Source organism: Dipteris shenzhenensis, chromosome 25 (genome assembly GCF_047967505.1).
Source record: "Dipteris shenzhenensis isolate YYH24624 ecotype China chromosome 25, Dip_SZ_1.0, whole genome shotgun sequence".
NCBI classification, from domain to species: Eukaryota; Viridiplantae; Streptophyta; class Polypodiopsida; order Gleicheniales; family Dipteridaceae; genus Dipteris; species Dipteris shenzhenensis.
Genome location: NC_141620.1, coordinates 34343552 through 34365681, shown reverse-complemented (window position 1 = coordinate 34365681; position 22130 = coordinate 34343552). Strand labels below are relative to the sequence as shown.

General features: G+C 42.7%; 1 protein-coding gene across 1 annotated transcript in view; it reads left to right on the top strand.

Moving 5' to 3' along the window:
• Positions 1-22130, top strand: part of LOC147885789 (BTB/POZ and TAZ domain-containing protein 3-like) — a 56253-nt gene that overhangs the window by 20712 nt on the left and 13411 nt on the right. The window contains exons 3-6 of the mRNA XM_087396409.1: positions 11524-12032; positions 12239-12372; positions 12553-12859; positions 12979-13295. Coding sequence (XP_087252535.1) covers positions 11649-12032; positions 12239-12372; positions 12553-12859; positions 12979-13295 — 1142 coding nt within the window. The 5' untranslated portion in view covers positions 11524-11648. The remainder of the gene's footprint in view (positions 1-11523; positions 12033-12238; positions 12373-12552; positions 12860-12978; positions 13296-22130) is intronic.

Below are 22130 nucleotides of genomic sequence, written 5' to 3'. Positions count from 1 at the left end.
TACCTGTGCTTAATAGTGATATTATTCAATGCTTTGTAATCTATACAGAGGCAAAAAGTATCTTCTTTCTTTTTCTTCAATATCACTAGCGAAGTAAAAGGTGAGAAAGTGGGTTGAATCTGCCCCAACTTGAGGTATTCTTCTAGTTGTCTTCGTACCTCCGCGTCTTCGGTAAAACTTTACGCATAGGTCTATTTACTGGTTCTGCTCCCGGGATTAGTTCAATCTTATGCTGAATATTTTGCTCTGGAGATAACCCATAAGGTAACTCATCCCTTAAACAATTGGAGAACTCCTTTGCTATTTGATCAGCCAACTTGGCCATCTCCCCATTGTGGGTAACATCAGTGCTAGCCGAAGGACCATCAATCGGCTCTACCGATGCTGTACAAAGAAACAAAAACTCTTCCTGAGCTTTTTGAACTTTCATTACGGAAACCAACGGTCCTTGAGGTATATCTTTTTCACCTCGTAAGACATATAGCACATCATTCATCTTGAACTGACAAATGTACTTTTTTCAATCTATGGCTGGATTCTTCCTAGAATGCCAAGCCTTACCTAGGGCTATATCTACGTGAGCAAGCTTTGTCATTTCAAAATCAAGCTTCTCTACATAGTCCTGAATTCGAAGTTCCAACTGGGTAACCCCATATCTACGTGAGTAAGCTTTGTCATTTCAAAATCAAGCTTCTCTACATAGTCCTGAATTTGAAGTTCCAACTGGGTAACCCTTTCGTCCCATATTTCAGTTGAACTTCCGTCTGCCATTCTGATTATGTATGCATAGTCAGATGGGCTAGTCTTTAATTGCAGCCTCTTTACAAGCTTGGAGTTAATTATAGTGTGCGTTGACGCTGAGTTAAACAACATAATGATGTCATGATTGGCTACTTGCCCCTTCATCTTAATTAACTCCGTATCGTTAAAGGTTGTATATCCCGTTGCTACGGGCTTTGATAGGATATTATTTGGTGCACTGTTTACTAGCTTAGCAATAGACACACATAACAAAACAAGTACTGACCTTTGAGAAGATCCCGCTAGCTGAATCTGCATCTGTTCTGCTCTGGGACTTTCCTCCATTTCCACGTCGCATTCTGAGATCACCATCTTAACCATCCGACGATCCTTGTTTCGTGGACAATCTTTCCACTGAAGAGGCTGAAGGCATCCAAAACACAAGCCTTCTCTCCTCGCTTTTTCTCTTTGCTCTGGGTTCAAAGAAGAGTTCGACCAAGCCCGGGCTGCCATTGGTGTTACTTTTATGATCACTCTAATGGTGGTACTTGGTTTTGGAGTCTCAACTGGCTTCTCTTGCTTGGCTTGATCACTAGGCTGTGAGGCACTCCCTTTGCTAATCCACTTCTTCTTAAAGCCAGTTTTCTTCGGGTACTCATACCGAGTCCCAACTTGCACAAACCCACTTGGTTTGTTCCCTTTGGCATCCTCATAGTTCAGGGCTATGGCAATTGCTTCATCTAGCATGTTCGCATACATAGTCCGAACTTGCATTTTGATTCGATCATTCAGTCCAAAGATAAAATCTTTTACCTGCACCGACTGAGGGAGAGGCTCGTAAGTTTTCATTACACTTTCTCTGAGCTTATCAATGTATTCCGCCACTGATAAATTTCTCTGACGAAGGTTTCGATATTGATCCCCAGCTCGGGATGCTTTGTCAGGAGATAAGAAGTGCTTTCTAAATTCTTTTTAAAACCCCTCACAAGTAGTGGATGCCACTCCATCTTTCTACTGTTTTATCCACCATCTATCCCCTGCCTCATTAAACATGTGGGTGGCCTCGTGGTTTTTCTTCATATCATTCCTGATTTCACAAATGGCGAAGGCCTCGTCCCATTGGTGTAACCAGGTCTCTATGATATCGAAACTATGGTCAGATATCCGACAATAATACTTTTCTGGCCTATAATTGGCAATTTTAGGCACCTTAGCCCTCCTACACTGGACCGTATGAACACTGGTTTATTGGAGCTTTACCCTTCTCTTCACGAGATGGTCTAGTAGACATACTATGAACTATTTTTCTGAGCTCGGATTGCCCTATATTTGCTTGCAATTGTTGAGTTAAAATTTGTTGCAAGGCATCCTCCAATAATGCAATTCTACCAGACAGTGTATGGCCTGCTGGACGCAACACCTGCGGGGTCGGACGGACTCCTGACTCTACGGGGTCGGACGGACTCCCGACTCTATGGGATCCACCCTAGAAGCTTCTTCTTCAACTTCCATTTAGGTCAATTGGTGGTTTTAAAAAAAAAAAAACACCGCCTAAAATTGTATTTTCAACTTGCAACCCAATTTCCAAATACTCACAACCGAGATGAATACCATTTCCCTATACTAGGGAAATACTTGCAATTTCAAATAACTGCATGTCATGACAAGAGAAATCACTAATCCATGATTAGTAGACATTAAAACATTATTATATATTATACGCCAATGGTGTAACATGTATTTGTATTTATGATGGACACCGACCGATTTGTTATGGCGGTGGATCATCTCAGTAGATAGGACTAGTCGAGCTAGAGCCATTGCTTCAGACGGCATCAAATTTGGACATGTGATACTTATTCTATTAATAAAAATGTGCACACACATGTCTAGGTCCTAGGGGCAATAGGAAGAGAAGGGTGCATTAAGGTGCATTGAATGGTAGATGCATGGGTCATAGGCTAAGGGTAGGTGTAAATGGGAAGATGGAACTTGAGTGATCTCAAGGGACGTTAATGAAACGGTATCACCCTTTCATTGTGAATCTCACGTAGCATTCTTCATTCACCTTGCATGTAGGTTGAAATAGAAACAAGTACTCTCATGAGGGCGCTCTTCCCCATTGAGATCTTCCCACGATGCACTTAGCATCATAGCATGTGGACCCTCTGCACCATCACCCCCCTCTACACCTTCATATCCTGCAACTTCATGCACGTTCATAAATAATTTAGAGCTCGTCATAGAAACTACACAAATGCACAATATGGCTAATGAGTACAGTATGTAAGATATAGCAACTAAAACAATCGGCATGTACTTCACTTACCTAAAGTCTCCCATGTTAGTAGGTGGTGTTGCAACAACGGGGACATCAGTGGCACCAGCTGTTCGTGGTTGCGCTACCCTTTTGCCGCGTGTCCTGGGTTTTGTCTCAGTAAAGTCTACAAGCACGTCCAGCACAAACTTTGCATATAACATCTTTGCAAAGTAAAGTGGCATGGCCCCGCTATGAGGCTTATCAAATTTGATCATGCAATGAAGCATTCTCTCTCATAGCGGTGCCAACAATTCTTGATGGGCCAGTGTCCATGTGCGGCATCGGTGCAAACCCACAACACTGCAATGTCATCATTGGAGAATATTGCGTTGATACGATCGTACTTCCAACCGTTCGAATCAGGAAGATGCTTGCATTGGTAATTGAGCGCACCTCATATCTTCGTGTCAGTAGGAGGGTAGCATCAACCACGTCCATTATGTGTTTCATGGCTTGCTTTCCCCTCACGTTGGAGGGCCAATCGGCAGCGGTGGATCATCTCAGTAGATAGGACTAGTCGAGCTAGAGCCACTGCTTTAGACGGCATCGAATTTGGACATGTGATACTTATTCTATTGATAAAAATGTGCACATATGTGTCTAGGTCCTAGGGGCAATAGGAAGGGAAGACATTAAGGTGCATTGAATGGTAGATGCATGGGTCATAGGCTAAGGGTAAGATGGAACTTGAGTGATCTCAAGGGACGTTAATGAAAGGGTATTACCCTTTCATTGTGAATCTCACGTAGCATTCTTCATTCACCTTGCATGTAGGTTGAAATAGAAACAAGTACTCTCACGAGGGCGCTCTTCCCCATTGGAGGGCCAATCGGAATTCAAATTCTGCATGCATTGCACACATTTGCATTCTTGAGAAGGCTAGTTTCTTCACACTGCACAGGAAACTAAATATAGCAAACGCATGGAAAGCTTATACGCAAACCATCTAAATAAAAGAGAGAATAGAAAGCTCCCTGGTTACTTTCCTCGCTCTATGCAGAATAGAAATGCGCAGCCTTCAATGACTCGATGAACCCCCAAGAACCAGATCTGGTCTTAATCCATTCAGTGCACTACCAATACTGATAACAAAGCCTTTTGAATCCAGCGCCTGCATCCAACCACCATCAGTTGGTGTGTGCAATCAACGCTCTAATCATCTCGTTGCTGGCAGCCATCAGTCGTATCACCTTCACACTAAACGAGCGCTATACTCCATGGCTTCCTCCAATAAGGCGTGAACTATTACTCCTTCGTGCATTCACAATACCAATGACCAAGACCTCCCAATAACACCGCAAGTCCCAAAACGACACAGCAGCCCTTTGCCTGAAGTCATAGACTCTTGCAACCTCGTGTGTGACGTGAGCGACTATGTGGTCTAAACCATGGTGAAATCGGCTGTCACACACGTAATGCACACCCAATGTTGACGAACCAGACGCAAACGATCTACACCCGTACAACGTATAGCCTTAGTCTTTTACTCAACATCAACTTCTGCTGCGTACTCTGATCATCAACGATCATAACAGCCTCAAACATATTCTGCACTTTTGAGCGAAGCGTCGCTCCACTCCCACAGCCAAGTACCCTTCTTCAACCATGGCTCTGATACCAAATATTACGAATAGACAGCTAATACGAATTTTTTTCCTGTAAATCACGGGCATAGGCACAACTATGTTCCACCCAGCCAACCTTTACTATAGCAAGCTTCGAAGATACGTAAGTAGAAGCTCGTGCAGGCTACACATAGAGCCCACATATCCCTAGATGGATCTAGTCCGCCACATGTCATCAGCTAAGGGCATCACCTAAATGCATCATTTTACCCCTCTCTTGGGATGTCTTTTAATTCATTTGCCCCTTGGCACATTTAATGCATGTAGGCCCCTTAGCCTTAGATCCACCTAGTCTTGTGCCATGCCACCCTCACCAAGGACCTTGACATTGATTCCTTTTGACCATTTACTCATATGAAGCCCAAATAAATATAATACAAACATTGATCCTTTAAAGAAAATGTCCCTTGACCCTTCCGAGGTCATGTTACCTCAACTTGAGTGTAACATCCTTCCATGCTTTCGGCTTCGTCTCCCATGAGTATTCGAGCTCCTCCCTCTTTGTCTTGAAGTATGACGCTTTTAGTGTGATGTAGGATTCTGAGAGCACTTCCTTGAAGAATGTGAATGCTTAGAAAGGTCTTTTGATGGAGAAGCGAGAGATATCTCTTGATCTCCCTTTTCTTTTAGCGACGTTGAAACTTGCTTGGTCATCTTCTACTCGAATAGAGGCTGAATTTGAGGCTTTCGCTTTAAGGACTGAAACTCCCCGATCTTTTCTTTCACAAATCCTTCGCTAAGATCGTCTTCATATCCCTTAGATTGCTTCTTACTGGATCGTCTAGAAGCTGAATTGGGCCTCTTGGTAGCTGAGCTCCCGTGCTCCAAAACCATGATGTGGGAGTTGGGAAATTGAATCCACCGATTCAACTTGATTGGGCCTAAGGCAATCAACTGCAAAGCCCCTACTTTCAAGGAGGTAAATGCTTATGGTGAAGACAGGAGCCGGCCCGATGCGTGATGAAGTATGGGTATGTGTGGCTCTTGGTTGTATGGTTCAACCACTAGTTCAGGGTATGTGCACTAGTTCGGGGTAGGGGCCAAAATTAGAAGCAATATAGTGATTTCTGTTATCCCCACAGTTCGCCTACGTCTGTGAGCCCGTTGAGTGTCCTCCGCCTGACGGATGTCGTGGATGTCTTCTGATTGATGGATCTTGATATGCACCTGACAGACGGATGTCTTTCCTGACTGATGGATCTTGATATGTGCTTGACGGATGCCTTTGCCGAGTCTTTGGACCCCGTTGCTACCAAGGAAAGTAGCAAAACCACGCTCTAATATCACTGAAACCAAAACTAGATGAAATTGCAATCCACTTTGGCACCGTTGGAGAGTTCGCAATCAACGCAGGTTTCCTTTGAAGCAAATCGCGGTACCAGGGGCAGGATGCTTGGCACTGGAAATTTCGCACACTCCTCGGGAAACGTGTTGAAGCTGTGGAAATCGAATCGCCAACAAGATAGAGTATTAGGAGAGAAGGGTAAGGTGAAAAACACAGCACTAGGGCCTAGAAATAAGGGCTGGAGCCCCTCGAAGGTCTTTATTGCAATAGAATAAGGCTTTGTACAACTGGCTCTCACAAGAGCATGGACCGAGTACAATCTGTGTGTTCTCGAGCTCTGAGGCTCTTCTTTTATACACTTAGCCTCCAACCCGAAAGCAAGAGCTTCCTAATAAGTTGAGGCTAGCTTTTAGCTTTTTCCTAAGCCTAAATTAGGCATACGTTTCTTAGATAGTTGAGCTTTTCCTAAAATCCGCTTTAGGGGGCTTTGCTTGAAAATTGTGCTGGAATTCTTGCTGATTTGGCCTTATCGAGTCCTCCATAAATTAGGCACTCACATCTTGGTGTTTTTTGCCTTGTAGGACTTGCTTTTTTAACTTTTTCCTTAATTCTAGGGCCTTTGTGCAGTCCTCTTGGTCCTACACCTTGCCACAAACAAAAACCAACACTTTAACCCGTTAAGGTTAGACTAATGTATGCATTCTAGTTCTTGGACAATTTCTAGTCCCTTGTGGGCGTCTCCCATAGTTCTCTTTTAACCAATGCAAGGCAAAAGTAAAAACAATAAAACTTATTCTTGGTTACCACCTTCACCATTCTTTGACCGAAGTCAATTCTAATAAAGATTACTCTTTATTTTCTTAGGAGAAGTCCCAAATGGTGACAATGACCCCATTTTTCGGGGATCCATGAAAGAGGCTAGGAGGTCTCTTGCTTAGCAATGATGATGGTCCTATGTTGACTAGCCACCAGGCTCCCTTAGCGTTGGCAACTCTTGCTGAAGGCCAACTCCATTTACTTACGCTGATGGAAGAGGATAGGAGAAGAAAGAAAGATTAACGTCCATGGGAGGCCTCGCGGGCCTATGGGACAAAATACATAGAAAAGCGAACTCGTGCAAGCCTCAGTGGGCTGAAGCAAAGGACACACTAGGACAGCAAGTAGAGGAAAGGGGTAGAGGAAGAGGAAGAGAGAGAAAAAGGGTGAGGGGAGAGAGATAGCGAGAGAGATTGGGAGAGAGAGTGTCGACAGCAAGTAGGAGGAGGAGGTGGAAGTAGATACGTTTAGATCTCACATCAAAAAGTACATTGCACATGAGGGGAGGGCTTTGACCTATCTATCTTCTAAACACCCTCAAGTACTAATAATTCTAATCCCCACTAACTTGGCCAGCTTTTTGACTTGTCTATGTTCCAAACACCCCCAAGTAGTAATAATTCCAACCCCCACTAACTTGGCCAGCTTTGGCCTTCATTACATATTGGCTTCAAGAGACATAGAACTCTTCCTGAAGAGAATGGATGAGAGCTGGTTGTCAAAGGCTGCCTCATATGTTTGACCAATGTTGGATGAGTAAGTATCATTAAGTATGGCCTGCACCAAAGGAAGGCATTGTTCCTGGTGTTCAACCAATGCTGGATGAGTAAGTATCATTAAGTATGGCCTGCACTGAAGGAAGACATTGTTCCCATTTGTACTAGATAACTGTAACTTGGTGCCAAAATTTTTCAAACAAGCCACAACACAAGTGTGAGGTGAACTTGGGATCCCTATCTGAGGTGATGGTTCGCAGTAAGCCAACGATGGGGTATCAAAACCGAATGAAAAGGTGAGCGATGTCTTTTGCCATAGCTGTCTACTTGCATCATATGAGTGTGCAAAATTTTTCTGAGCCAATTAATGATAGTCAAGCACTGTGTATTGCATGCACGTATGGACGCTGGGAGAGGTCTCACGAAATCAAGAGAGATATCCTGAAAGGGGCTCCTTCCGGCTCAATGGGTTGAGCAAGCTGCCGCTTTCTCATGAGCGCCTTCTCATGAGATGCCTTTGGAGGCGGTTCTCGCCTCCATGGGAGTTTAAGGGTTTAGAAGGTGGTTGCAGGGTTCAGAAGGGAGATAAGGTTGAGTGAGCTAACTAGGAATTCCAGGAGCTCAGGAGGAGTCCAAGGTTAAGGAGTGGAGAGCTAGTCTCCTTCACAACTTCAAGGGATAAAGAGTTGAGAAAGAGGATCAAGGGAGGAAGGAGCAGATGGAGGGAGGAGGAGGAGGAGGAGAAGGGAGGAGGAAAGAAGAGGAGAAGAAACGGGAAGGATGGGAGATTGCAAGGTTAGAGCATCCTATCACTCGATAGTGTTGAATATATATATATATATAGAGAGAGAGAGAGAGAGAGAGAGAGCGAGAGAGAGCGAGAGAGAGAGAGAGAGCATGGACCCAAGGAGAACAAGCACATGAACACGAAAGTGCAATGAACATTGAACCTCAAAGAGTGGGAGCTTCATTCCATTGAGAGAGATTTATACATGTTGGTCTCTACACAATTCATAGATACCTCTAGGGTGGGACCTCTTTTGTAGGGAACCTCTTGGACAAGAGTCCCCTCACTTTTTGGGGGGACCTCTTGGGTCTCTACATAAAATGGGGAATCTCACGAGTCCCCCATAAAGTGGGAGAACCTTTTGAGTTCCTCCACAAAGTGGGGGATCTTAAAAAGTATAGGTGTTAGTCTTTCCCTCTCTAGATTTTGATTTTGCAAGTATGATTGGATCTTTTCTAGAGAGGATTTTGGCTATCCTCACCCTTTTAGATTCATCATACCATCTTTCAGGCTCAAGATATTACAAGCAGCTTTGTCGCTACTCTACACACAATGATCTCATCTTCATTGCTCTAGACTGCACTTCTGACACTTGTTGCCGCAGAGTAACTTCTCCTCTTCCTTTCTTCCTTCTCCTTCCTTCTGCTCCTTTCTCCTCCTCCCCCTCTCCCTCCCTCTCCCTTCTCCTCCTTCGTCATCATCGTCGTCGTCGTTCTCCCTCTGTCTCCTCCTTCCTTTCTTGTTTCTCCTTCTCAATCCTTTGCCCCTTAAGGTCGTGAAGCACTCCTCAACCTTGAACTCCTCTTGAACCCTGCAATCCTCTTTGAGCCCTGGAACCCCTAGTTAGCTTTCTCAACCTTTATTCCCCTTCTGAACACTGCAACCCCCTTCTAAACCCTTGAACTCTCATGGAAGCGAGAGCCTTCACCCATTGTTGTGATCCAGTCCTCTTTCTCACCTATGCGAGTACGAGAGCTACTTTTCACACGAATACGACCCGATCACCTATTCTACACTTGTGAACACCTATGCTACAACGAGCGATAACATGACTATAGGTGACCAACACCCTCGAAACTTGGACTTGGGAGAGACAATGACAATGGAGATCAATCACATGTATACAATAGTGAGCTTGAACAATGAGCAATCCAAGTACCGAGGGTGTTGGTAACCTACAATCGTGTCGTTACTCATTGTAGTGTATGTGTTTACAAGTGTGGCATAGGTTCTCAGATCGTATTCCGTTGAGAGGTGTAGGCTAAAGTGTGGAAAACAGGTCTCATGCCCGCATGGGTGAGAAAGAAGGCTTGATCACAACCATGGATGGATGGAGGCTCTCGCCTCCACAGGAGTTCAAGGGTTTAGGAGTGGGTTGCACGGTTCAAGAGGAGGATTGGGTTGAGAGATCCATCTAGGAGTTATAGGGTTCAAGAGGGTTGCAGGTTTAGGAGGAGTCCAGGGTGGAGAGCTAGTATCCTTCGCAACTTCAAGACAAAAGCATTCTTTTCTTTTGAAGACAAGATAATAAATTTTCAGCCTTCCACCTCATCATGTACGTCTTCTTTACGCATGTGAGAAATACGAAAGGTTGCAACAAGCTTCACCTCTCCCATTCCCAACAAAATCTTGTCATGGTATCAGAGCTTGGTTCATGGGGGTGAGAGCTCAAGCAGCAAGCAAATGAAGCAATGCTTGGGTAGGAGGTACTGGTCTCCTTCCGTTTTCAGTTTGGGATCAAATGTTTGTAAGTAGCTTCTATTGTAGAGTGGTAGGCAAGAAGACCCTGCAAGGGCATTATACATGGACTTCCAGAGCTATTGTATAGGCCCTTGCACTGGTCGGCAGAAGCAGCAACAACATCAGGTTGATAGACTGCAGAAAGCAGTTGGAGATGTATTGGCGTAGGTCGGGCCTTCAGGAACCTGCCACATGGCAGTTAGGTGGCAGTCTGGAGCAGGTTTGGTTGGCAGTCTAGAGCAGGTACTGGTTGTGCCAGTCTGCAGACCTGGTCGGGCTAATTTTGGGGGCATCCAGCCTCTATATAGAGGCCCTAGCCTTGGGCTCTTATACTCATTCATATAGCCTCACAATTGGCTGCCTTGAGAACAGCAGGGAGGCCAGAAGTCATCCAGAGGTGCCTTTGCATTGGCTGCATGCAAAGAAGCAGGGAGACCCACTTATCTGAGCCTTGGGACATGCTTACAGCACCACTTATCAGAGCCTTGGGACAGGCTGCTATCAGAGTAGCAAGGAGGTCAAGTATCAGGACATCAACAGTACTCAGCATCGGTTGCAGACGGAAGCAACAAGGAGGTCTATTTAAACGGCTCAGCCCACAGCCATGTCCTGTACTTCAGCATTGTATAATCATCCTTATTCCAAAAAATGCAAAATTGTAAATCGTGATGTTGATAATAGAAAGTTGAAGCACACAGTAGAATTATATTGCATACACGATGTTAGCAACAGAAGGAACAATCAAAGGCTGCCTTTGTCCATGAAGTGTTCACATAGCTGTTCTTTTCTGTCTTTTGGAAAACCTTGCAGTATGATGATGTAAGAACAAATGTCATGTATTTGGTTTTGGATTGTTGGCTCTATAATGGCCTAGCTAGCCATGCACACTGTCTTGAAGCTCAGGCTTGCTACTGTTTTAAGGCCAAGCTATTGTTTGTTCAATCTCCCTGCTTCGATGTGCTGGTGAGATTAGTGAGAAGGTCATGTAAGATTGATGGAGGACATGAAGTCCGGATAGTAGGCACTATGTAGCTTTGTGAAAAGGCATGGGCACTGACCTGCATGATGTTGGCGAGGATGTTATAGTAGTGAATCCTTGCTATGCGTGATGGGGTTGTTTTCAATCAGTGGGCGACTATCCTGACGTTAAAGCTGCACTTTTGTTTTGTTTTAGAGGATGAATTTGGGCATGTTCTTGGAGTCATCAAGACATATATGTGTTATTATGGCTGTATGTGGGGGGCTTAAGACCTTCCACAATCCCACAACTTGTTGCAAGACAAAATTTTAAAGGGCTATTAAACTTTCATATTTTGCTGGGGGATATTTGCTTTGGACAAAGGTAATACCAATCTCTAATCTGTAGCGTTGGTCAAGGTAAATGCTAATGTCTTTTTAGAGACCTTCTTGCAGGCAACAAACTTTTGTTTCCAACTTAAGGGCTGCTCCTAATGTCTAGGGCTAATAAGATATTTCTTCAATTTCCTCTGCAGTGCCTCTTAACATGAGCTAGGCTTTTGGAAATTACCCAAAGGATAGCAATTTGATACAACATATCTTCAGGGGGCTACAATCTCTATTTCAGTTCTTCAAGCTTGTTAGGGCTCATCAAAGTGACATGGATTCAGACACTCCTTTTACCATATCATATTCACATCCAATGCATTGGCACTCTTCGTCTTTGAAAAAAGCAGCACCACAGGATGAGAGTTCTGAACCCACTCAGCTGCAACTTCCGTCAGAGGCATGCAATACCACTCCAATGTCAATCCCTCAGAAATTGGTACCACCTCCTCCTGTGCTTCCTCCTCCTGGTTTCAACCAACGAGTGGCAAGCACGTCAAGAAGTGGCATGCAGAACTCCCAGTCCAAAGGAAACAATCTTTGTGTTTCTAAAGAGGTGGCTGATATGTGGGACCGACTTTTCTTTGAGGGAAATGGTGCAGATGTGATTATATATACAGAAGATGGTGGCTCCTTCCAAGCACACTCCCTTGTACTGGTAAGTTGGCGTGCAACAGAGTTGATTGAAGCTTGTAATGAAAGAAAGGAACTGTCAGAAATGTGGTATGTCACACTTTTTCGTGCAGATAGAAATGTTTCACTTTTAATACTTGTAAGTGTTTAGATCTCCTGTCTGGATAGATTCACATATGTTTTTTTCCATTTTAAGAAATTTGATGGACGTCTCTGAATATCTTGGCCCAGATGTCTGCCTCTCCAATTTTTCAAGCTCTTATTGAAAAGCAGAGGGCTAAGAAAGCAGCTGCTTGCAAAATTGTCATCGTAGGTGTACCTCTTTCTGCTGCAAGTATCTTTGTCAGGCTCCTTTATTCATCAAGGTATAACTTGAGTACTGATATAGTTTTGGCAAACCTGCAGTGTCTCTTGATTGTGTAGTAACTGTGCAATAGGTTTATGTGCCTTAGAATTTATTGCATTGAAACTGATCATGCATGGCTCAACTTGTCTGCGACTTTCTTTAAGGATCTCTAAAGGATTGCTTTGATGTTTTGTCTTAGGTATGAATATCCAGACATGGACAAATATGTCCTGCATTTGGTCGTACTATCGCATGTATACGGTGTCCCATTTGTAAAAAAGCTATGTGCTCAGCAGCTTGAGCAGGGCCTGCTCACTGATGAAAATGTTATCGATGTGCTACAACTGGCAAGGCTTTGTGATGTGCCACGATTAAATCTCATTTGTCTTCGTCTCATTATCAATGACTTCAAAAGCGTTGCCAAAACCGAGGGTTGGAGAGTGATGCGAGAGTCTGACCCTTCACTTGAACAAGAGCTTGTAGAGGCGGTGATTGATGCAGATTGTGTAAGTGAAAACAAGGAAATTCTCTATAATGTCCTATATGAGATGTTTCTTGATCTAAGAATGAAATAAGCTAATACTACTGATCACATAATTCAAAACTTGATCAATTGATCTTTCAGAAACGGCAGGAAAGGATTCACAAAATAGAAGAGGAGAAGGTATATGGACAGCTGCGGGATGCCATGGAAGCTCTTGTTCATATTTGCAGAGATGGATGTCGTACAATTGGACCATACGATAAATCTTTTGATGGGAGGCAGCCAGGGCCTTGCGATTTCCCAGCATGCAAAGGGTTAGAGTCTTTAGTGAGACACTTTGCTGGTTGTAGAGTCAAGGTTCCAGGAGGATGTGTGCATTGCAAGCGCATGTGGCAGCTTTTGGAGTTGCATTCACGGATGTGCCAAGATGCTCATAATTGTAGAGTCCCTTTGTGCAGGTATGTCCTAATTTAAAATTTCTCTTACTTTGTTTTGAAATGTACATTGTGGGTGACTCCTCTTGAGGATTCATGTATTATCTAATGGAGAGAAGGGATGAGCATAAATCAATTTATATTTTTCTCAACTTGTAGAAATAGTTGGATCTGATATCTAGGTGAGGTTGAATTGAGGGCTTCTTGTGTATGAGAAATCAAACTTTTATCTCCAACGAATGTATGTATAATGTGTCTCTAGATCAATAATGTCTATGGTGGTGAATTGGTGAAATTTTATTTCCTTCAACGTCTCAGTCTCCAACATCTTAATAATCATTTGGTTATGTCATTCCAAGCTGGTTGAAGACTACACGAACCATATCTATGAGGGCTAGGCAAGCTAAGGAAGAAAATAGTTTGCATACTTGGTTGCACAGCTCAAGGCCCTACAATTCAGCATCTCAAGCAAAAAATGACGACATCTAGCTAGAGAGCCAATACCGGATGCTTGTGTGAATAAGGTAATATTGAGCTCTGGAATGACCAGGTAATATATATTAATTTTAGTAAGTCAATCAGATTCAATGAAATGGCAGCTAATATGCCATAGAGTTTCTATGAAACACAGCTTCATTTTTTAGCCCTCCGTATTCTACTAGAACTAGCAAGCATTCCTTTGCTAGCAATATCCATTTTATATTCTTGGCACCATGGATTGTCAGTTGCTAGCCCTAGGACTAGGAGGAGAGAGACTATTAGTCTAGGATGGAAGGCCCTAGGGCTGAGGTTAAGAAATACCATCTGGAATAGAGATCTAAGGGGTAAAAAGCATTCATTATATATTTAATCATGGACTAGGCTATATATTTCCACGAGGGCTTGGAACTTGGATTGTGAACCTTGGCCGTAGGCACGGCAGATTGGCAAGCTAGTTTGATGCCTCCCTTGTCGAGGGGATATCCATGGTATGGGACGCGGATGTCTATGAGGTTTGGGTCACTCGAGGGTGAGCTAGAAGAGCTCTGTGGTTGGATGATGAGTTTCAAATGGTGATTCATATAGTTAGGTTCTTAGTCTATGGTTCGGTGAAGATGATCTAGTGGTAGTTAGCTCAAGGAGGTGGTGATCTCAATGGTATTAGAGCAGGACTTTGCCACGTGAGTTCACTGGATGAAACTTTTCGATTGTGAGTGACTACGTTCTATTGGTTAATAAAGTGTCTAGATGCACATGGAATCATTATGGATGATTTCATTTATTTCATGGTTGAAAATGGTCCTTGGAAATTGAGTGAACACCATCTTTTATCAAATTATGCATGTTACTTGATCTCCTAGGAGGTGAGGGATCATTGCTTGTTGATCTGATGATACATATATAATTGTACGCAGATGACAGTCTTCATATTCTCTTCCAGCAGGCCTATAGAGACATCTAGAGGCCTTAGAGGTGTTTTGCAGAGAGAGAGAGACTTGACAGTCAACCTTGACAAGACCAAAATTATGATTTTCAACCCCTCACGGACAATACTTTATTAATACAGCTTCACTTACCAAGAGGAGCAGGTGGAATTGTGTAGTTGTATACTTATCTAGTGGCAGTCTTCATCACGGGATCAGTTTTCACGATGATTCATGCAGCTAGGGCACGACTTATAGAAGGGCAAGGAGATCTTTAGAGCGACAATGCTTTCAGGCAAACTTCCAAGACCCCTTGATGAAGGGATGGCTGTTTGATATACTAGTGAGGCCGACAACCATTTGTACAGCACCCTTTTGGGGGAGTGATCTCTTGGTGACCGATTGGCAAAGATTTAAGAGGCTACATGTGATTATGGGGTCCGGGATGATTTGGAGTAAGCACTCAATTCCTCATTAGATAGTACAAGCAGAGTTCATCATGACACAATTCCAGATTGATGCCATTTTTCAGACTATGACATATCTTCATAGCGTTTGTGCTTTGCCTAGTTGGAGATGACCGAGGTTGATACTCAAGTTATCCAGATGACTAGCCGAGAGAGGGGTTAGCATGACCTGGTACACAACATATCCAGATGGTTTGCCAATCGAGGTATTTAGATGGACCAACTATCCCTCTTCTAGTACACCTTGGATGCCTCGTTTCCCCTACCCTCACGAGAAACCGTATCATACGGTTGGGTCTGCTCCAGCTCTATACATCATGAACTAGGGGCAGGAATAAAGAGTTTCCCACCAAGATCCATTTCTATTGTGATCACTTTTTGAGAGTATTAGTGGATGGAGTGACTATCAGACCTCAGTTTCTGGAGGATAGACAAGTCTCACGTGCATTGAGGATAGCCATTGGGTAGATGTTGGTCTTGTTCCATTAGCTGAGGATCAAGGCGGAAAGAGCTGTAGGCACACCTAGAGAGCAGCGTGCAAACTATGCACATTGGAGGAGGTGGAGACAAAGGAGCATTTCCTATGTACTTACCCAGTCTATTATGAGATCCGTGGTGAGAGAGCAAGGTTTTGTTTCTCTCTCGAGTGATCCACTTTCATGACAAAGTTTGTGTCAATGTGTTGGTCTCTATTTGATTGAGATGTGGCGACACAAAGAGACCCTATTGAGATTGATTAGACAATCGGAGGTGACAGTCCCATAGGAGAAAGAGATAGATCGAGTACAGCGACATGTCATAGATTTCTATGCATTTGAGTCAGTCCCAGGACATAGTGGAGTGGAGGAGGAGGAGCTAGCTGATATGAGGACATAGTGGATCAATTGGAAGAAATGACTTGGAGCGGAGGATGACTAGAGCATGCACGATGGAAGTCCAACCCATCTCAGCATTACTCAAAGGGGACCACTGGAGTTGAGGTATCACTCTCGATATGGCTCATTGTATATAGAGATCACGGAGACCTCACCTCCACCCACAACGTGAGACGACCTGACAGAGGAAGATGCACGCTATCTTTGTGTCCCAATGGAGAGCTACCATGGCACCGAAATCATAGATGACATTTGATCCCATCTCTTGTCATCTCAAGACATGCTCAAACTGAGGTAACATGAACTTGGAAGGGTCAATTGACATTTTTCCTTTAAGAGAACCAACAATTGTAATAATCTATATTGTGCTTTACGTATATGGTCAAAGGGATTTAATGTCAAGGTCATCGATGAGGGTGATTTATATGACGAGGTGGATATAAAGACCAATGCCGTACGTGCTCCTACTTGTAAATTGTGCCTAGTAGCAAGTGATGTGAAAGGTATCCCAATAGGGGTAAAGGGGCATCTAAGGAAGGATGGGGGCTTTGAAGGATAATCACGTCAATTGAAATGTGGAAAATGATTTGATTCGTGAGATAGCAAAGGCTGAGAGGAGAATATAGCAAGTCACCGGTGGTGTTTCTGCTTTTTCTCTTAGAAAACGATTTGGTCTACGAACGGTGAGAGTTCAATCGAAGTTTTGTAAGTTAACGTGCATGCCTAAAATTCATTCCTTCTCGGGCTGCATTAATTACGAAAGGACTGCACACGTGGCGAGTTGATATAGTCTACGTATTGGAAAAGGCACACTTACTAGTTTATGATGAATACGTTCTGTGAGGTGAAAAGGCCTCAAGGACCGTTCGTTTCTGCGATTGAAGCTTTAATTTTTTTATATTTTTTGTACAGCATCGGTACAATCGATTTGTGGTTGGTCGACTAGCATTGATGCTACCCAAGATGAGAAAATGGTCAAGTTGATCATCAGGGATGAGTTGTCTCATGGGTTACCTTTAGAGCGGAATGTCCAACACGAGATTGAGCTCAGCACGGGGCAAAATCTGTAAATAGGCCTCCGTGTAGATGAACTTTTGTTGAAGAAGATGAGGTGCGAAGACAATTGAAAGAATGCCTCAAGCTGGGGCAGATTCAGCCTAGGTACTCACATTTCGCTTTGCAGTGATATTGAAGAAGAAGAAGGATGATATCTTTTGTCTTTGTATAGATTACAGAGGATTGAACAATATCACCACCAAGCATGTCTCTGATGGCTCAGATTAATGAGTGGCTACCATCAAACCTGGATTAGAGTTGAGGATGTGCATAAAACTGCTTTTAAAAGTAGGCTTGGACATTACGAGTTTTGGTAATGCCGTTTGGGCTTACCAATGCTCTGGCTACGTTCGTCATGCTTATGAATGACTTTCTATGCCCAGATATCGGGAAGTTTGTAGTACATTTTATTGACGATATTCTTGTTCACAACAAAAAGTATTGCTGAGCATCGTGAACACATAAGAAAAGTATTCATTATTTTGAGGAAAGCCAGTTTTTATGTGAAAAGAAAAGAAAACCGTGCTATGCATGGTAAAGCTTGAGTATCTTGGATTCATTATTACTCCTTATGGGATGGAAATGGATCTGAAGAAAGTAGCTATGATATTAGTGTGGCCTATTTCTCATATCTGACCTCGTTGAGATCATTCTTAGGATTTGTCCAGCTTTATCGAAGCCATATCAAATGATATTCCGAGATAGTATTGTCTTTGATTGAGCTGACCTCAGATAAAGTACCTTTTGTGTGGGGATATAATGTTAATCCCATAAAGAAGGCAGTGACCTTGGGTCTGATGTTTAAAATTATTGATCCTCGAAAACCGTTTTTCGTAAAAAGCGATGCAAGTAGCATTGAGGTAGGGGCGGTTCTTCTTCAAGAGGGAAGACTAGTAGCCTTTGAAAGTAAGAAGCTTTCTCTCTCTCTTTGAAGTATTTTGTAAACAACCTAACTTGAGTCACTGCCAAGCTAGGTGGGAAGAGCTCATGCATGAGTTTATTATGAAAATTTGGTACCGAAGAGGAAGGAGAATAAGGTTGTTGACGTTGCACATTATACACAATGAGTTTCACGGTATTTAATGACCGAGATTCGAGAAACTCAGAAAGTGGATGAGTTTGTCTAGCGTCTTTGGAATAAGGCTCATGTGATTAAACTCGGCAAAATAGATACCCGGCATCTACAGAAAGGTCAAACTTATGTAAGATATCCCATAGCGGATGGTATGCTAAAACATAATGGCAAGGTAGTTGTACCTATTTAGAATGATCTTAGGCAGAGGGTCATTCAACAATGCCATGACATTCCATATGTGAGACATCCAGGTGGTTATGAATAGGTGACATGATGTTTCAGTGAGTGAGGCAGAGCTAGTGAAGTCACCCTGGCCTTTTACAGCTCTTGGAGGTACCATCAGATAGATGGGAGAGCATTTTCATGGATTTTCTAGTGGGTTTGCAAATGACACAAGGTGCATATGATTCTATCCTTGTGGTGGTGGTGGTTGACCATCTTACCAAGATGGCTCACTTCATTCCGACTAGGGAGTCTATTAGTGCCTCACAAGTGGCGGATTTGTTTATTAGTCATATATTTCGTTTGCATGGGCTACTCAAATCCATAGTGTCAGACATGGATGTTAGATTTACCAGTCATTTTTGAACTGTAGTGCTTGAGGCACTAAGGACTGAGCTGGGAGTAAGTAGTGGAGATCATTCCGAAATGGATGGTCAGATAGAGAGTCTGATTGGATATGCTGAGAGCATATGTATCATTGAAGCAACATACATGGAGCAAGTAGTTTCCATTATTAGAGTTCGCCTACAATGATAGAAAACATTTCTTCACAGGAATGAGTCAATTCAATTGAAATATGGTTATAGACCACAAAGCCTATGTAACAACAACAACATTTTAGGAGGGTTGTGCTCCAGATTCCTCCAACCCACGGATCCCGACGTGAATTCTTCATTCGTGTGGTCTTCAGACGACCTCCTTCAAGCTCCCTCTAGAATCCTCTCCCTAGCCTAGTGCTTGCCACGTGAAGTCTTCTCGAGTGCCATATTTAGTGTCATGTGTCCATATGGACCTTAGAATCTCTATGCCTCTTTAGGACTTATCATTGCACTCCATCCTATTGCCTAGGCCTAGGATTGCTCCTAGACCTTGACCCTCTAAACTCCCATTCATGCAAGCTACCATCGAGCCCTCCTGGTTTCCCATCTCATCGTAACCAAACCTCCTCTACATATTGCTTACTCTTTTTCATGTTGAACTCTCTTCAAGTCTATCTTTCCACTTAACCAGACATTCTTGGTAAACTGTGTGTCTTGTTTATTTTTCTTGTCTACATAAAATTCTTTCATGTGGTATAGTAGTAGGTTCAATGAGGTCAACTAGAGCTTCATTTTCAATGAGATTATCATCATCTCCTTACTTTCTTTTTATCCTACTTACATGAAACTTGATGTACTCTACATCCCTATGGTATAAGGCTAATTTGTAAGCAAGTTATTAATTTCTCTTAAATATTGTGAAGGGTCCACAATACCTAAGAGACAACTTGGGACATTTACTTGTTTTTAGAGATTCTGAACATTCAGGTCTCGTGAGATTGATTTTCTCATCTCTTCTATGGTGGGGGTTTGCATAACTTTTTGCTCTATCTTGAATCTTTTTGATGCTGTCATTAGCTAATTTAATCATTTGATTCATATCCTCAAGAAAGTCTTTGCCTACTTGAAACTTCTGTTTTTTGAGTGCCACTACAAGGGCTCTAGTTTGAAATGCATAAATCATCATGAATGGACTAAAACTTGTAGCTGAATATTTGGCACTGTTATATGCAAATTCTAATATGGGCAAACATTGTTTCCAATTAGTTTGCTGTTTACTTACATAAGTTCGAGGCATATCTTCAATGACTTGATTGACCCTTTCAGTTCGACTATCATCTGTGAATGATCTGTTGTGCTCGTATGTAACGAAGTTTCCAAGCTCATAAACGTAGCTCTCCAAAAATGCCTATACATATCTAGATGCATCCTGGAACATTCCCAAACTCATCCTGTTAAATTTGCTATCTTGGTCAATCACAATATCGTTTTAACCTCCTCTTTGGTTGGGATAAAATGAGCCATCTTGGTCAATTCGTCCACAATTAACCACACAGAGTCGTGCCCCTTCTGTGTCCTTGATAATCCAATACTAAAATCCATGGAGATGCTTTCCCATTTGTCAAATGGAATCTCCAATCGATGAAGACCCCCTACTTGAGCCGTTCAGCCTTATTGACCTAGCATTTTTGGTACTTCAATACATAATCTTGGATGTCCTTATCAATTCTAGGCCAAAGCCTCTTCAGAAGCACATACGTCTTTTGAATTCCGAGGTGTCCGGCTCTTGGACTATCACGACACTTGAAAAGAATTTGGCGCCTAATGTCATTATTATCCAGGACACATACTCTATCCTTGAGGAGCAAGTAGCCATCCTCAATACTTGAGTGCTTTTTTGTCAACCTGCGGTACGCCACCATTTCCATGTGATTCCTTAGTGAAAACTCCTCAATTTGTTGAATCTTTTCTCATTATTGCTTTCCATATTTCAAAAAAGTGAGAATCAAACTCACATTTTCCTTTCAAGGACTCTAGGAAATCATTCTAAAATTGAGTAAAACTCAGTTTATTAACAATTGGCATTTCGCTTAAGGAGTTAGCTACTACCACATTGAACTTCTACTTCCGATATGTCAATTGGATATCAAACTCTTGCATTATCTTAGCTCGATAAAAAGTGATTTCAAATTTGGCACCGTACAAATAGTTCCTTTATTTCTTTAAAGCATAGACTATAGCAGACTGTCACCACAATGTAAATATCCTAAGTCAAAGTACAGTTGACCATTTATTTGATCATAATTAAAGAGTTTTATATGTGTTAATTATGGTCAAAGAGTTCTTTTAATGGTCAAAGAATTGACTACGGTCAAAGATACTTGTCTCTAATCAAGTAAACCTGACTTTGGTCGGGGAGACTTGGTCTATTACCAAGAGGGTTAGCTGCGGTTAACCAGAGAACTACAGAGCTGACTACGGTTAGAGAGTGTTGACTTCGGTCAACGAGACTTGGCATGCGCCAAGAGGGTTAACCACGGTTAACCAAGATGTGCCAACTTCGGTTGGAGAGAGTTGACTATAATTAAGGCGCCTCGACCCTTGGTCAAAGCCTCTTAATTATAATCAAGAGCGTTGACTTCGGTCAACCAGAGAATAAATAAATATTTTTATATTTGTTATGTGTGCACATGTATTCAGTGGGGACGCCCACCATGACTAGAATTAGTCCACAGTGTGTTATTTGCATGCAAAGCGCTAACAATTAATGGGTGCCATGGTGGTGCGCTTTTATTAATTGTTGCAGGTACTAGGAAGAGTTATTTTTCCTAAGCGTTATGGGAGCCTAACAAGCATCTAGGAGGTGGTTCGCGTGACCAAGTGCTTTGAAGACTCCAGAGTGGCCCTTAGTGGCATGTAATAGGACTTAGTCTAGATTTTAGACAAGTGGCATGTTGCCAATTTGAAACGAGCTTGAAGCTCTTGTAATGATTGATTCACGTTGGGATTTTATGTATCAAACAGCTCTACGCTGAACTCTTGTAACAGATTCTCTCTTCAAGAAATAAAATAGCTTGGGGGGGGTCCAGCCCGACATGTTGTCTTGGGCTCTAGCAGTGTGTGGAGAGAGAGAGAGAGAGAGTTAGAGTTCTTATGAGTTTTTCTGCAGATAATTACGAGTGTGAGCATCCAAGAGAGAGAGAGCCTGCGATTACATTGGTATCAGAGCTGGACTCGCCTTCTTTTTGAAGAGGGTGACGATCTAAAGCTATGAAGTCTAGCGTAGCAATCCTACGCTGAAACACTTGGCCTGTTTGACGATGTTGCTAGATATGGCGCTGAGTTTCATTATCCGCTGTATCACGGATTACACTAGTAGAGGTGTAAATATTGCAATAATCGAATGACTGTAATTTTGGGGCTTGAAAGCCACGTGGGATC